General features: G+C 44.9%; 1 protein-coding gene across 8 annotated transcripts in view; it reads left to right on the top strand.

Annotated features, from left to right (window-relative positions):
- Window positions 1-6,387: 6,387 nt before the first annotated feature.
- LOC124240600 (histone-arginine methyltransferase CARM1-like) overlaps window positions 6,388-13,490 on the top strand; it is a 249,880-nt gene continuing 242,777 nt past the window's right edge. For all 8 annotated transcript variants that reach the window (XR_006888951.1, XM_046663693.1, XM_046663692.1 and 5 more), the window contains exon 1: window positions 6,388-6,737. Coding sequence is in view for 7 of the 8 variants with exons in the window: in XM_046663693.1 (XP_046519649.1) it covers window positions 6,560-6,737 (178 nt within the window). In the remaining variant the exon portion in view is untranslated. The remainder of the gene's footprint in view (window positions 6,738-13,490) is intronic.

Below are 13,490 nucleotides of genomic sequence, written 5' to 3'. Positions count from 1 at the left end.
ACATGCCACAGCTAGAAGGACCCACAACTAAAAATACACAACTATGTACTGGGGGGCTTTGGGAGAAAAAGGAAAAATAAAATCTTAAAAAAGAAAACGAATATAGTTATTTGATATTCACTATCACCCATTAAAGAAAACAAGGACAGGCTCTTTTATCATCAGAAATTATACATGTTTTCTTTATCTTCTTCAAATCTTATTTCCATTATACTTCCTTCATAGAATTGTATCCTAACTGTAATATATTTTATTGCTTAAAATATTTTAAGCTAACCTTATCATAATTTCTGCAGTGAAAATATGTATAAATTTAAAGGCAACTTTAAAACATTTCTATGACCATAAGTCTCTGTTTAAAAACTCTTGATTTAATTACCGTTATACTTTTTAAATAATCACAGATGAGGATTATCCATGAAGCTAAGGAAGCTTAAGCATCGGGACCCCTTATTCCATGACCCCTGTGATTGCTGGGAGTTGCCAAGAGTGACATAGACAGCTATTATCAAAAATTAAGTTTAACGATCTTCTAGTTGACAACTCAATTAGGTTTCCCTCAATTTTGTTAAAGACAAAAAAATGGATATCATCTGGTTTTTGAAATAATTGCAGTCATCTCCTTTTCGTATACCTAGAGCAATATTTTGAATTACCTCTTTGTTGGGTGCGCTAGATGTTTTCATCCCCCATGATAATTAGCTGTGGTAGAACTGCGATGAGGGAGAAGCTGTCTTTCCTTAATAAGGTGACCAGTGGGACAGGGGAATCTGCATCTTCACTTAGCGTGTTTCTCAAGAAGATCAATTTTAGGGAAAAGTTCTCGTGGAAGTGGAAGACCTGGAAATTCATTCCCTTAAAATGCTCCATGCCGAGGCTTCACATACCTCAGCTTGAAGACCAGTGGTGTAGAGAGTAATTGTTGGATCATTTTCTCTCTCTCTCTGCCTGTCTCTCCCTCCCTCTCTCTCTCTCTATAGTTTCTTTTCAAAGGAAGAAGAAAACAGGCTTCGTGTCTTTCTCCGTAATGTTCCCCATCTCTCACAGTGAGGGCAGGGCATTTTATTTCCTCTAGTAATTAGTTCTTCTAGTCACTCGAGTCTAGTTACTATGCCTAGTATGCTCCCTCACTATCTAGCTCCTCCCCAACTGCCTCCTCTCACCTCAGCAGGAATAGGAGGTGGGCCCATCACCAAGCCCTATGGGGCCTAAGCCTTGAAATGATATCTTGTAAGGACACCATTTAAGAATTCCAGGCCTCTCTTTGCCAAGCACCATCAAAAATGCATTATTTTGTAAAATATAGTTGGTTCTTGTTATTCTCTGTAATTATGTTCTATAAAGCTGCTGCTAACGCTGAATTAGCAAATACTGAACCATGGCTTCTAGGAGAAATACAGGGTTAGGTTCCTGAGAGCCTCTGGTCACATTTCCATCAGCCAATCAATGTATAACCTTGTTTTATGTATAAAACAATTTATGCATTTCTGTTTAAAGACATCTTATTTAATACACATTATTGATTTATTAACATTGAGCTCACAGCCACCAGCACCATAACTCATGCCTGAACAAAGCTTATCTAAACAATGTACTTCCTCTGTAAGACACATCATGACCGTCTTGCACTTAGGAACACCGGACAGCACTACGCTTGGGGTTGCAATCACCAACAAATCACAAAAAATGAGAAAAACGTGGCACTAAATAGACTGCAACAAAGACACTTGTTTACAAGATCAGAGCTGAAACAAGAAGGCAGAGCGTCCTCTTGTTCAGCCTCAGCTGGGAATGTGCACATCGGGTGATTCAAGCTTTTCACCAACCCACACGTGTCTGCCAATGACCCTGAAAACACTGCTAGTATTGATTTGAGGGTTATGAATAAATTTTAACAAGCAGGTGAATTCACAAATGTAGAATCTGCAAATAATGAGAATCAACTCTATTTGATGGGCTAGATCACATGAAGATTATTATATTCTGTTTTAATTACTTGTGAGTGACACCAAAAGCTTCCTGATGTGTAGAAATTTGTTATGTGGCTGAGGCACAGGTTTTTTTTCTGTAGAACACCATGATCAGTAGCGTGGCTGCCATTGCTGAGGATAATGCACTGTGAAATCAGGCGGGGGAGCAGGAGGGCTCTCTGGTCTGAGTCTCTGTGAAGCAAGGTCTGGACCAGGAGGTGAGATCCGCTACAGGCCAAGGGAGAGCTCCTCAGGGGTAGAAGAGCCTGGGCTAGACTTCAGCTATTGAATCGCCATCCATTAACAGATCAGGCTGCTCCTTGGGGAAGGCAGGAGATAGACAAAGGGGCATATGCTCACCCAGGTATGCAACCAGTTTTGGTGCTCCTTTCTCTTTCTCGGCTCAGCACTGGTCTGATAATGTTCCTTCTGATGCTGAAGCTGAGCTGAGCTTGCTGCCAGAGGCTACAGCCAATGAGGTTGGCCAGAAGTTCTTTTCTGTGTGTCATTTGGAGAAGGGAGAGGGTAGAAAGCATCTCTCAAAGCTTTGGACACAGATCATACACACGAAAAAAGTCAATGCTTTTGATGCTATACTGACAACAGAGTCCATCAGGAGGTAGAAGTGGTGGGATCTCTCAGGGAAACCATGTGCCAGGGGACCTCCCCTCACTTCTGAGAGGACTTGTCCTTTCTAGAGGAGAGCAAGAGGAAAGAGTCTGGAGCACGGCTTTGGTTTCCCAAGACCGATCCTCTGACCTCCATTCAATTCATTCAGCTGGCAGAACACAGCCTCCCCCTGGCACATGCTGAGGCTGGCAGGCTAGAGACTGGAATTCAGCAGGTAAGTCTGCCCAGCTGCTCTCAGTGAATATCCCACTGCGGGCTGGAGCTTGTCTGTCCTCTCAGGAACTCTCCTGAACTGATTTTTAGAAAAGTCTGGTGGCCCTGAAAAGAAAGTACTGATGACAGAAACGAAGAGGTGGAAGAAGGTGATGGCTGTTAGACAGAAAATAGAAGTTTGAGATAAACTCAAGACAGAAAGTAGAATTCAGTGATGGTTCAAATAGATGATGTGAGCAAATCTACCTTATACTTAGTTGGTAAATAAGAAGAGATGATTCATGGAACTTTCTGCTAGTGTTGGCACCAGGGCAAAGACTGCTCATGTGTAGATAAAACTAGGAGGTGAAACACTTGAGGGAGGGGAAGTCTAAGGAATTCTTAACCTTCTGTGTGAGGTTGGGAGGATGAAAAGACAGTGGGAAAGTATGAAATATTTCTGTGCTCCCAATTCTGGGGACTCTTAAAGGTCTTGAGCTGTATCCATTGGAATACTAAGGAATTATTCTACTAGCTGCTAACTTTGAGAAGCGGTAGTAAGGGCTATTCATGGGCTTACTTTTGTGTCTGACTGTTGCAGAGGACTTACACTACTTCTAAGCTGTGACTTTGGGCAAGTTAGTTAATCTTTGTGTCTTAGTTTCCTCATCAGTCAAAACAAGGGTTACAACAGTATGCTTCTCCCAGGACAGTGGGGAGGAGTAAATGAATTCATGTAAGTAACGTGCTTAGAACAGGGCCAGGCATGTAGCAAGCACTCTGTGTCAGATGTCATGAGTACTTCTTGCTTTGCCATCCCAGCTGTCTCCTTCCTTTGGTGATCTGCTCATCCCTCATTTGGATGATGTGAATTTAGTCAGCTTCCAGTCTCCCTGGTCTAAGCCACAAGTTGGGTAGACCCATCACAGCAAGCCAGTCATTTTAAAATGACCCAAGCTGATTTGGAGTTCGAGGAGAAGGAGCCTTGCCTTTGTGGAAAGGCTGTAAATCAGTGACTGCTTCCAGCATGTGACTAAGGCCTGTCTGTAAGGAGGAGGCAAGACCATCTGGTCAACCTTAATTGAGTTCCTAAATCTAGTCATGACCAAAGCTCAGACTTCCCAGCTTTGTAGTGAATCATAATATTTTGACTTTTTTGCTCAAATTAGCCTAAGTTGGGTTTCTTCCCCCTGCATTAATGTGAGGAAAAACTGTTATAACCTTTTTATTTGCTTGTTCCAAGTAACAGAACTCCAGGTTTCTTGAGAGTATGTTGGGAATTCTACTAAGGTCAAGATCTTGCCCTTTTTGAAGTGCCATATGAATTATTTTCAACCATCATTCACATTTTAGTATAAATCGGTCCCCTTCTCCCCTCTACGCTGATTTACTTTCCAAGTTAACAGCTGACGGCATGTGAAGGATGAACAACCTTTTTGACAGAAGGATAAAGAGGCCCAATTGCTACTTTGGAGGGTCTTGGGTACCATGATAGTATTTAGTGCCATTGAGGCAGGGCTTGGGAAGGAAGAAAGGAATGGAGAAGGCAAGACATGCTTCGAGGAGGCTGGGAGCAGGAGAGGCAGAATGACACAGTGAGGAGGTCAGGGTGGTTGGGGGCAGGATGCAGGTGTTCTGTGGCCTTCACACCTGAAACCCTCTCCACAGTGCTAACTCTTTAAAGACTCTCTGATTCCTAGGGGCTTCCAGGTCACAAATCAAAGCCATGAGGCAATAGGAAGTGAGAATGAGATAAAAGGAAGGAATGGCAGGGTCCTTAGATACTAGAGAGACAAGAGCAAGAGGAGGGGGAGGGAAAGGCTTGGGAGGGAATAAGGGGAGGATCCAGAGGCCACTTCAGGAGCCCTGGAAGGTGGGGTGAGAGGGGGGAGATAAATGAGACCAGGGACTTCATAAAGCCTGGGTGGGTTTAAGAGTCCCAGCCAGAAACTCTGAAGTTATAGACCCTGGGGCTTCCAGAGAAGCTCATATTTATAAAGTCAGCCTGCTTAGTTAATAAGGACATTCTCCTGATGGAATGGGAATGAATTTACAGTCCTTGCTTCCTCTCCTCAATCCATTCTGTCAGGAAGCCACAGACCAAGGACGCTCAAAAGTTGGCTCAGAATTTTAAGAAAAGGTCCTTAGATGGCACAGGAATCTATGACTGTGGGCAACTCTCGTCAAAAGAAGGACTGCTTCCTTTTCTTAACTCCCTGCAGCAGAAGACCAATTTCTCGGCACAGGAGACTAAGAAGGTGTGATTTGGCTCCCCAGGGTTTAGAGTTTCCATCTTTTGATGCTGGAGCCACCTGACTAGGTTAGGTAGTTTCTGGAGTGAGGTGTCAACTTGGGAACAAGAGACCCTGGCGGATTCTTTAGGGTTTTCTATATATAGAATCATGTCACCCACAAATAGTGACAGTTTTACTTCCTTCATATTTGGATCCCTTTTATTTCTTTTTCTTGCCTAATTGCTCTGGCTAAAACTTCTGGTACTATGTTGAACAAAGGTGGGCATCTTTGTCTTGTTCCTTGTTCTCAGAGGAATAGCTTTCAGTTTTTCACCATTGAGTATGATGTTGGCTGTGGGTTTGTCATATGTGGCCTTTATTATGTTGAGGTGATTTCCTTCTATACCCATTTTATTGAAGTGCCCACCAATGGACAAATGGATAGAGAAGATGCGGTGTATATACACACAGTGGAATACTACTCAGCCTAAAAAAGACAAAATTATGCCACTTGTGACAACATGGATGGACTTTGAGGGTATTACGCTGAGCAAAATAAGTCAGACAGAGGAAGCCAAATACTGCATGATTTCACTCATATATGGAAGGTAAACAAACGCATAGATAAGGAGAAGAGATTAGTGGTTACCAGAGGGGAAGGGGGTCCAGAAGAGGGTGAAAGGGGTAAAGGGGCACATATATGTGGTGATGATAAAACCTGGACTGTTGGTGGTGAACACGATGCAGACTATACAGAAACTGAAATACAGTGATGTACACCTGAAACTTACACAACGTTGTAAGCCAAAATGACCCTGGTAAAATAATAGCAATAATAAAAAAAGGACTCCCTGGCCCTTCCAGCCCACGTCTAGGGAAACAGTTCACAGTCCAGGAGCTAGTTTTCAATTCCGGGTTAAGTGATGAGGGATGAAAGTGGTCATTCAGGCCTAGCCAGTTGCACAAATCTCCGGGCATCCGCACCACCTCGCTGCTGCTGTGGGGACCCTGACAGGGAGGAAGGAGCTCGGTACTTGCGACGGCTGCTCACACGTGGGCGCCAGTAGCCCCAGAACTGCCCCGAGAGCGAGTGCCACGAAGCAGAGAGCCCGGGCCAGGGTCGTTTCCACCCTGCGCCCACGCCCGCAGAGCAGTCCCAACGAACAGCAGGTGTCACCCTTCTGCTTCCAAACCCCAAGGCCTCCAGGTGCCTCGCGCGCTCTCCAAACTTGTGTTCAGAGCTATCGTCCCGCGGGCGGCTGGCCCATCCGGGCGCTTACCGCGCGCTTCTGTCGGCTGGGGGGCGCGGCGGTCCAGCGCGCTGCGGGGAGGGGGCGGTGGCAGAGATGCAGAGGCCGGCAGGTGCCGGCAGGAGCCAGCGGGCGTCCCACAGGTCGAGGACTCAACTTGCAGCGGAGGTGAGGAAGGTGTCTAGCACTTCCAAGTCCCTCCCCTTCCCCTGGCAGGCTCTTGGAGCGCCGGCCGCGCGGCGGAGGAGGCGCTACTAGGGCTCTGGGCACAGGCGCTCGCACCATGGCTGCGGCCCCCGCTCCGGCCCGGGTCCCCGCGCCCCTGCAGTGCCGCGTGCAACTGCGCTTCGTGACCGAGGAGCAGCTCTGCGGGACTGCGCCCCTCTCGGCCCCCCACCCTCAATCTCTGCGGCTAGAGGTGCACCCGGCGGGGGAGGAGGCGGACGCGACGGTGACAGACGGTGAAGTACTGGGCGCGACCCACACGCGAGTTTAGCTCGGAAGTCGCGGCCCTTGTGCGCGCGGGCGCGGGTGTGTGGGCCGGCGCGCGTGTGGAAAGGTGCGGCTGCCTGTGAAGTGCATGTGAATAAGTGCGGGCCGTGCGCCCGGCGCGCGTGTCCTGGGTGCGGTGTGTGCCCCCCACGCGCGTGTGGAAGTGCGGGTTGCGCACTCTCCGTAAACTGAGCAGGTGTGCTCCCCAGCCGCTCGCTGAAGGGACCTGCGGGGCTACCCCTCTCGTCCCGAAAAGGCCCAACGGATGCAACTGTGTGTTTATTGCTCTCAGAGAACTTTGCAGCCACAGGCAGACGGGCCCTGAGAACCAGTCTGGGCCAGAACTTAGAGACGTCCCAAGGGAGGTCCGGAGGAGAGGCGCGTGATTTCCTTGCGGGGAACCGAGGCCGCCTTCCCACCAGACCTGCGTGTTTCCCGCTCCCTTTCCAAGGCAGTGGGTCCCCTCGCAGCCACCCCGAAGCTGGCTGGTGCGCGCAGCTCTGAAGCATGGGAAGGACTGGGCGGGGTGTGCACCGGCTGAGCGGCTGTCGCGGCCAAGGTGACGTCTACTAGGCATTAGTTTTGGGTTCAAAAAGTGACCTTTACCCAAAACTGCAAGTGCAGTCCCCTGGGTTCTTCCAGCTGTGGATGTGTTGAGGGAAGGCTTCTAATTGTTTTGGGATCCCGGACCTTCTTGAAACTTGGAGGAAACTTATAGTGGCTGGCCCCAGAAAATGCGCATGCTCGCGCTCAAAACTTTGCATATGAATATGAGGAGGGCACACCTCCTCCCCGCAGCTCAAATTAAATACTCTCTTTTGGTAAATGTAGGGGACAGAGCCCCAGGTAGCTGCAAGGCTCCAAGGACTCTGGGTTTTTTTTCCGACCCTGACGTCTAAGATTCTGAGTTTAACGTGCTCCGCGCCTTGGTTTGTTTCCGGCGGGAATTTGAAATCACTGGCAAGTACTGTCCCGCGGCTGCTCAGTCATAAGCAGAATACAAGTTCACTGAGGTTTCTCCGAGGCCTCGGAACCGACTCAGGCACGGAGTAGGCACTCGATAAATGCTTGCTGTGGAATGAATGAGAGCCTTCGGCTGTGTCTTCTCGCTTTACTCTAGGCTGGGTTGGGGATGGGCGGGTCTTTGAGAAAGAAGTATTAAATACCGCCCGACTAGCGGCTCAGGAAGCTGGCGGCTTGGCAAAGGATCAGAAGCCTTACTCAGCAACTCCTGGATTTCTCCTTTGGATGCAAGGGGGAAAAGAGAGTAGCTTTCAGGGTTTCTCCTGGGAATTTGGAAACTCAAGGCGCCAGAAAAGAGTTCAGTCTGCCTGTTACGGTAATTTTGTTTACTCTGTAGCCATACACAGAGAGAAACAAAAGAGCAGATCTGAGATTTACCTGATGTCCTGTGAATTTCTTTCGCGCAAGTGTATTTCTCAGAAGAAATATCTGAGGTTTATGGTGACTAAAGTGGTAAACTCTGTAACGTGTCACCCGATGCCTGGCCTATGAGGACATAATTATCTTACTCAGAGGAATAAGCTTTTCCTGAATGCAGTAAATTGAGTCTAGAGATGACCTCTGTGGTATGTGTTAGACTAGACTAATGGAAATGGAAAGATTAATTAAAGCCAAGGCAGGCAGTCATTTTACGAGATTTTAACTAAATTCCTTCAGAAAGAGTCACTAACAAGGAGGCAGAGAACTCACTCTTATAACAGCTTGAGTCCTAAAATGCATGCTGCAAATGAAAGCAGTTATTAAAGCTTACCACTCTTTATGGAATGTTTTTGGAGAGAAACTTTTCTGGTGCTTTTAAGAAAGTACCTCATTTTACTATAGGACCAACTAGACCCCTGTGGATGGTGGTCAGGCAGAGCAAGCTTAGAAACAAATTCTAATGAACTATGAATAAGAAGAAAGATTCTGGTGTACTCAAATATTGTAGGTTTAGTAGCAGGATTTTAAATGGGTAGGATTTCTCCTGGGATGAAGATTGGCCCAGATTATTTGATGGACTTTAAGACTGGGTCTAAGCAATGTATCTTTAGGAAAGTATACAGTGTCTTAGCTCGTATCTAGAATTAGTTGTTAAACAAGTAGACTCTGGAGTAACTCTGAAGTAACTACCTGGATTCAAATCCTGGTGCTGTCTTTTATTAGCTGAGCTACATTTTAGCAAATTATTCACCCTTTTCAAGTTTCAGTCTCTCCATCTGAAAAGTAAGGATGATAATACACATGCTTTGTTATTAGATAAAATAATGCATACACCTTGCTTGGTACAAAGTCTGGCATATATTAAGTGTTCAATAAGTGTTCACCATTGTTATTATTATTATTTTATTGAGGTAATATTGATTTATAACATATAAATTTAGGGGTACATCATTGTATTTCGACTTCTGTATAGACTACATCGTTTTTACCACCAAAAGTCTAGTTTCCATCCATCACTGTATGAATGTCCTTCTTTACCCCTTTTGCCCTTTTCCCACCCCCCTTCCCCTCTGGTAACCACCAATCTATTCTCTGCGTCTATGTGTTTGTTTGTTGTTTTATCTTCCACATGTGATTAAAATCATATGGTATTTGGCTTTCTCTGACTTATTCTGTTCAGCATAATACCCTCAAGGTCCGTCCATGTTGTTGCAAGTGGCACGATTTCATATTTTCTTATGGCTGAATAGTATTCGGTTGTGTATATATATATACATATATATATATGTATATATATATACATACACACACCACATCTTCTTTATCCATTCATCCGTCAGTGAGCACTTAGGTTGTTTCCAAGTGTCAGCCATTGTGAATAATGCTGCAATGCACATAGGGGTGCATATATCTTTACTCATTCCTTTTTTTGTGTTCTTTGGGTAAATATCCAGCAGTGGAATAGCTGGGTCATATGCTAGTTCTATTCTTAATTTTCTGAGGAATCTCCATGCTGTTTTCCAAAGTGACTGCACCAATTTACATTCCCACCAGCAGTGTGAGGTTCCCTTTTCTCCACATCCTCTCCAACACTTGTTATTTCTTCTCTTGGTAATTATAGCCATTCTGACTGGAGTGAGGTGATACCTCATTATAGTTTTGATTTGCATTTCCCTAATAATTAGTGATGTTTAACATCTTTTTATGCACCTGTAGGCCATCTGTGTATCTTCTTTGGAAAAATGTCTGTTGAGATCCTCTGCCTATTTTATAATCAGGTCGTTTGTTTTTTTGTTGTTGAGTTGTATGAGTTCTTTATATATTTTGGATATTAACTCCTTATCAGGTATATGATTTGCAAGTATCTTCTCCCAGTTGGTGAGTTGTCATTTCATTTTGTTGATGGTTTCCTTGGCTGTGCAGGAGCTTTTTAGTCTGATGTAGTCCCATTTTTTATTTTTTCTTCTGTTTCTCTTGCCTGAGGAGACATTTCCAAAAAGATATTGCAAAGACTAAGATCAAAGAGCCTACTGCCTATGTTTTCTTCAGAAGTTTTATGGTTTCAGGTCTTACATTCATATCTTTAATCCATTTTGAGTTAGTTTTTGTGTGTGGTATAAGATAGTGGTCTACTTTCATTCTTTTGCATGTGGCTGTCCAGTTTTCCCAGCACCATTTATTGAAGAGACTTTCCTTTCTCCATTGTATGTTCTTGGCTCCTTTGTCAAAAATTAGCTGTCCAAAGATGTGTTGGTTTATTTCTGGGCTCTCAGTTCTGTTCCATTGATCTGTGTGTCTTTTTCTTCCGGTGCCATGCTATTTGATTACTATAGCTTGTAGTATATTTTGAGATCAGGGAGTATGATGCCTCCAGTTTTGTTCTTTTTCTCAGGATTGCTTTGGTGATGTTCACTATTATTATTAATAATATATTTATGTTCTGTTCCCAAAACAACAGTTTCCTCAGGCTGTTCTGAGGGATAGCTAGGCTGTATTTTTGTGAAGATATTCCAAAGAAAACTCAATTAAATCTGGTAATAACTTGGAAAAATTGAATAACTTTTTAGATTCCCAATCTGAATAGCTTGTCATGTAACGAACGGAACAGAACAAGACAAATCTGTTTGTTCTATTTTAAAGCTCCCAAAATTGACAATTATTTTATGAAGGGAACACACCAGGGATCCAGCAACTAATGTGCTCTAGCTTGTGAACTCCGCGAAGACATTCAATCATTCCTTCTGTTCTTAAATATTTTTTGAGTCCCTATCCTACCAGGAGCCTGCCTGCGAGCGTGGTGAACCCCTCCTCCTCTCCCCAGAGCCTTCCACAATACCTACTACACACAAGGCATCAATAAATGTTTCTTGAGTGAATCAGTGATTTAACTCAAAAATTTTTAAATCTTGGTAAAATAAAACTTAAAGTACTGAACACCAAAAGTGCAGAATCCGAGTTGTCCCCAAATGATTAAGATGCTGGCTTTACTTGCAGTCTAGAGGGATCCTTTAAAAGATAGTGTAGTACCAGAAAATTGGAGGTATAGTAAGGTCAACAGATCAGGAGACAATTGCGACTGAAAAGATAGTTTGTTACTCAGTTCCCAAGAGGAGACACACACCCCACCGTGGGGAGCCACAGGGAGAAGCACCTGGGGTGGTCAGGAGGCAGAGGGAGGGGGGAACTGTGGACAAGGGCCTTCGCTGTGGTTTCTGTGGGAAGGAACGGGTGAGGCAGAGTGAGCAGGCCTAGATTGGCTAGTTTGGATCATTTCAGCGGGCTCCGGGGTGTAGGGGCGGTCCCTAGTTGTTTGGTACCTGATTAGGGCTGGTGGATAGTGGCCTGGAGTGTGAGAGCCCAGTGAAGCAGGTGGTTGGGGTGTGGGCTTTGGATGGTTTGGTTTATATCTGAAAAATGTGCTGCAGGCGAGTTAGTTGCTGTCTCTAGGAATTGGCTCACCCTGGAAGGGCAGTCTCTCCAGGGTCTGCAAGGCCCCAGATGTCAAAGAAGCAAAATACAAAAATAAAAGATAGGATTACTATAAGGGAGGGTCGGAATATAAGGGAATTAGTAGGTCTGTAGATGGAGATGGGTGTCTGCTGGGCTTGGAGGGTGCCTGCAGGTAGGAAGGGCCTGTGGGTAAGGACTTGAGTTCAGGTGATGGGAAGAAAAATCTATTGTTTCCATACCTCAAGTGTATGAAAGAACTGGAAAATGGAGGGGAAACAAAAAATGAGAGGAGGATGGGCCTGCTTCTTCTTCACCCTTTTCTCCAAGCTCCTTGTGAGCCCTGGGCTAGGGGGCTGGAAGAGAAAGAAATTAAGAGCAGAGACTGAATCACCAAATGCTAAGGGTAGAGTGGACCTCCAGGAGAGAAGAGAGATCATTTCTTCCTTTTCTCAATTTAGAGTTATCTTTTAATTAATCTGAAAGTGTTTTGAAAATATATAAATAAGCCATCTAGATAATCAAGTATAAAAAAGCAGTGTTTTTTGTCTCTGAGGTATTGTGAAAGGATGCTATGTTTTTTGTTTCCCAGTGGTTGCGCATCTCATTAGAGGAGGAAAAAAAAGAGCAGAAGAAAAGTCAGAGAAAAACAGCCTTTGTATCACACGGGAGTATTAATCTTCCTTCATTAAATTCTGTGGTAAGAGAGTTAGTAAGTTGAGGCCTATGGACGGAATCCTGAAGTCAGTCACCTACATACGACATAGACATTCATTACTTTTCAGTCAACAAATATTTTTATTGAACACATGTGCTGTGCTAATCACCATGCGAGCAGTAAATGAGCTGGATAAAGACCCATCTTTACGGAGCTAGTGTTTTAACTGGGGGAAGACGATAGCCAAAAAACACAGCAAGATAATTTCACGTTGAGATAAATGTTTTGAAGAAAATGAACAGAATGAAAAAAAAAAAATAGAGACACAGAGAGGGAAGGAGGCCAATTTAGGGCATGTGGTCAGGGAAGGCCTCTCTGAGGAAGTAGTATTTGTTCTGGGGCAGGAAGGATGAAAGGAGCCAGCTCAGCAAAGAGTGGAGGAAGAATATTATAGGCAGAAAGCATGGCGGGTAGAAAGGCCCCGAGGCTAGAAGGATTCGGTGTGTTGGAGATGGGCAGTGTAGCAGATGCTTCTTAGGAGAGTCGGGAGCAATGTGAGTTAAAACTAGTGTTCTAGTCATTATTAGAGCATGACAACCTACCTCTAAACGTGGTGACTTACAAGAACTATTTTATAATGCTCCTAGACTCTGTGGGTTAAGAAACCAGGGAGGGCTTGGCTGGGCGATTCTTTTCTCCTTGTGGCATTGACTGAGGTTACTTATTGGCACTCAGCGGATGGCCAGCCTGGTCTGGGGGATCCAAGAAGTCTTCATTCACCTGAGCTGGCCTCTAGGCTGGTGCAATGGTTGATTTTTTGTGTCACTTTGGGTGGGCCATGTGCCTAGATATTTGGTCAAACATTGGATGAGATTAACGTTTAAATCAGTGACTTTGTGTAAAGCAGATTGCCCTCTAGAATGTGGGTGGGCCTCATCCAACCAGTTGAAGGCTTGCTAGAATAAAGACTGATCTTTCCTAAGCGAGAAAGAATTCAGCCAGCAGACAGCTTTTGGACTTGAACTGCAACACTGGATCTTCCCTGGGTCTCAAACCTGCCTGCCTATCCTGCAGATTTTGGACTTGGCAGCCTCCAGAATTGCGTGAGCCCATTCCTTAAAATAAATTACTTTCTACATATATACACATCCTGTGGGGTCTGTTTCTCTGGAGA

The sequence above is a fragment of the Equus quagga genome, chromosome 6 (assembly GCF_021613505.1).
Source record: "Equus quagga isolate Etosha38 chromosome 6, UCLA_HA_Equagga_1.0, whole genome shotgun sequence".
In the NCBI taxonomy this organism is placed as follows: Eukaryota; Metazoa; Chordata; class Mammalia; order Perissodactyla; family Equidae; genus Equus; species Equus quagga.
This window is presented reverse-complemented; position numbering and strand designations above follow the sequence as displayed.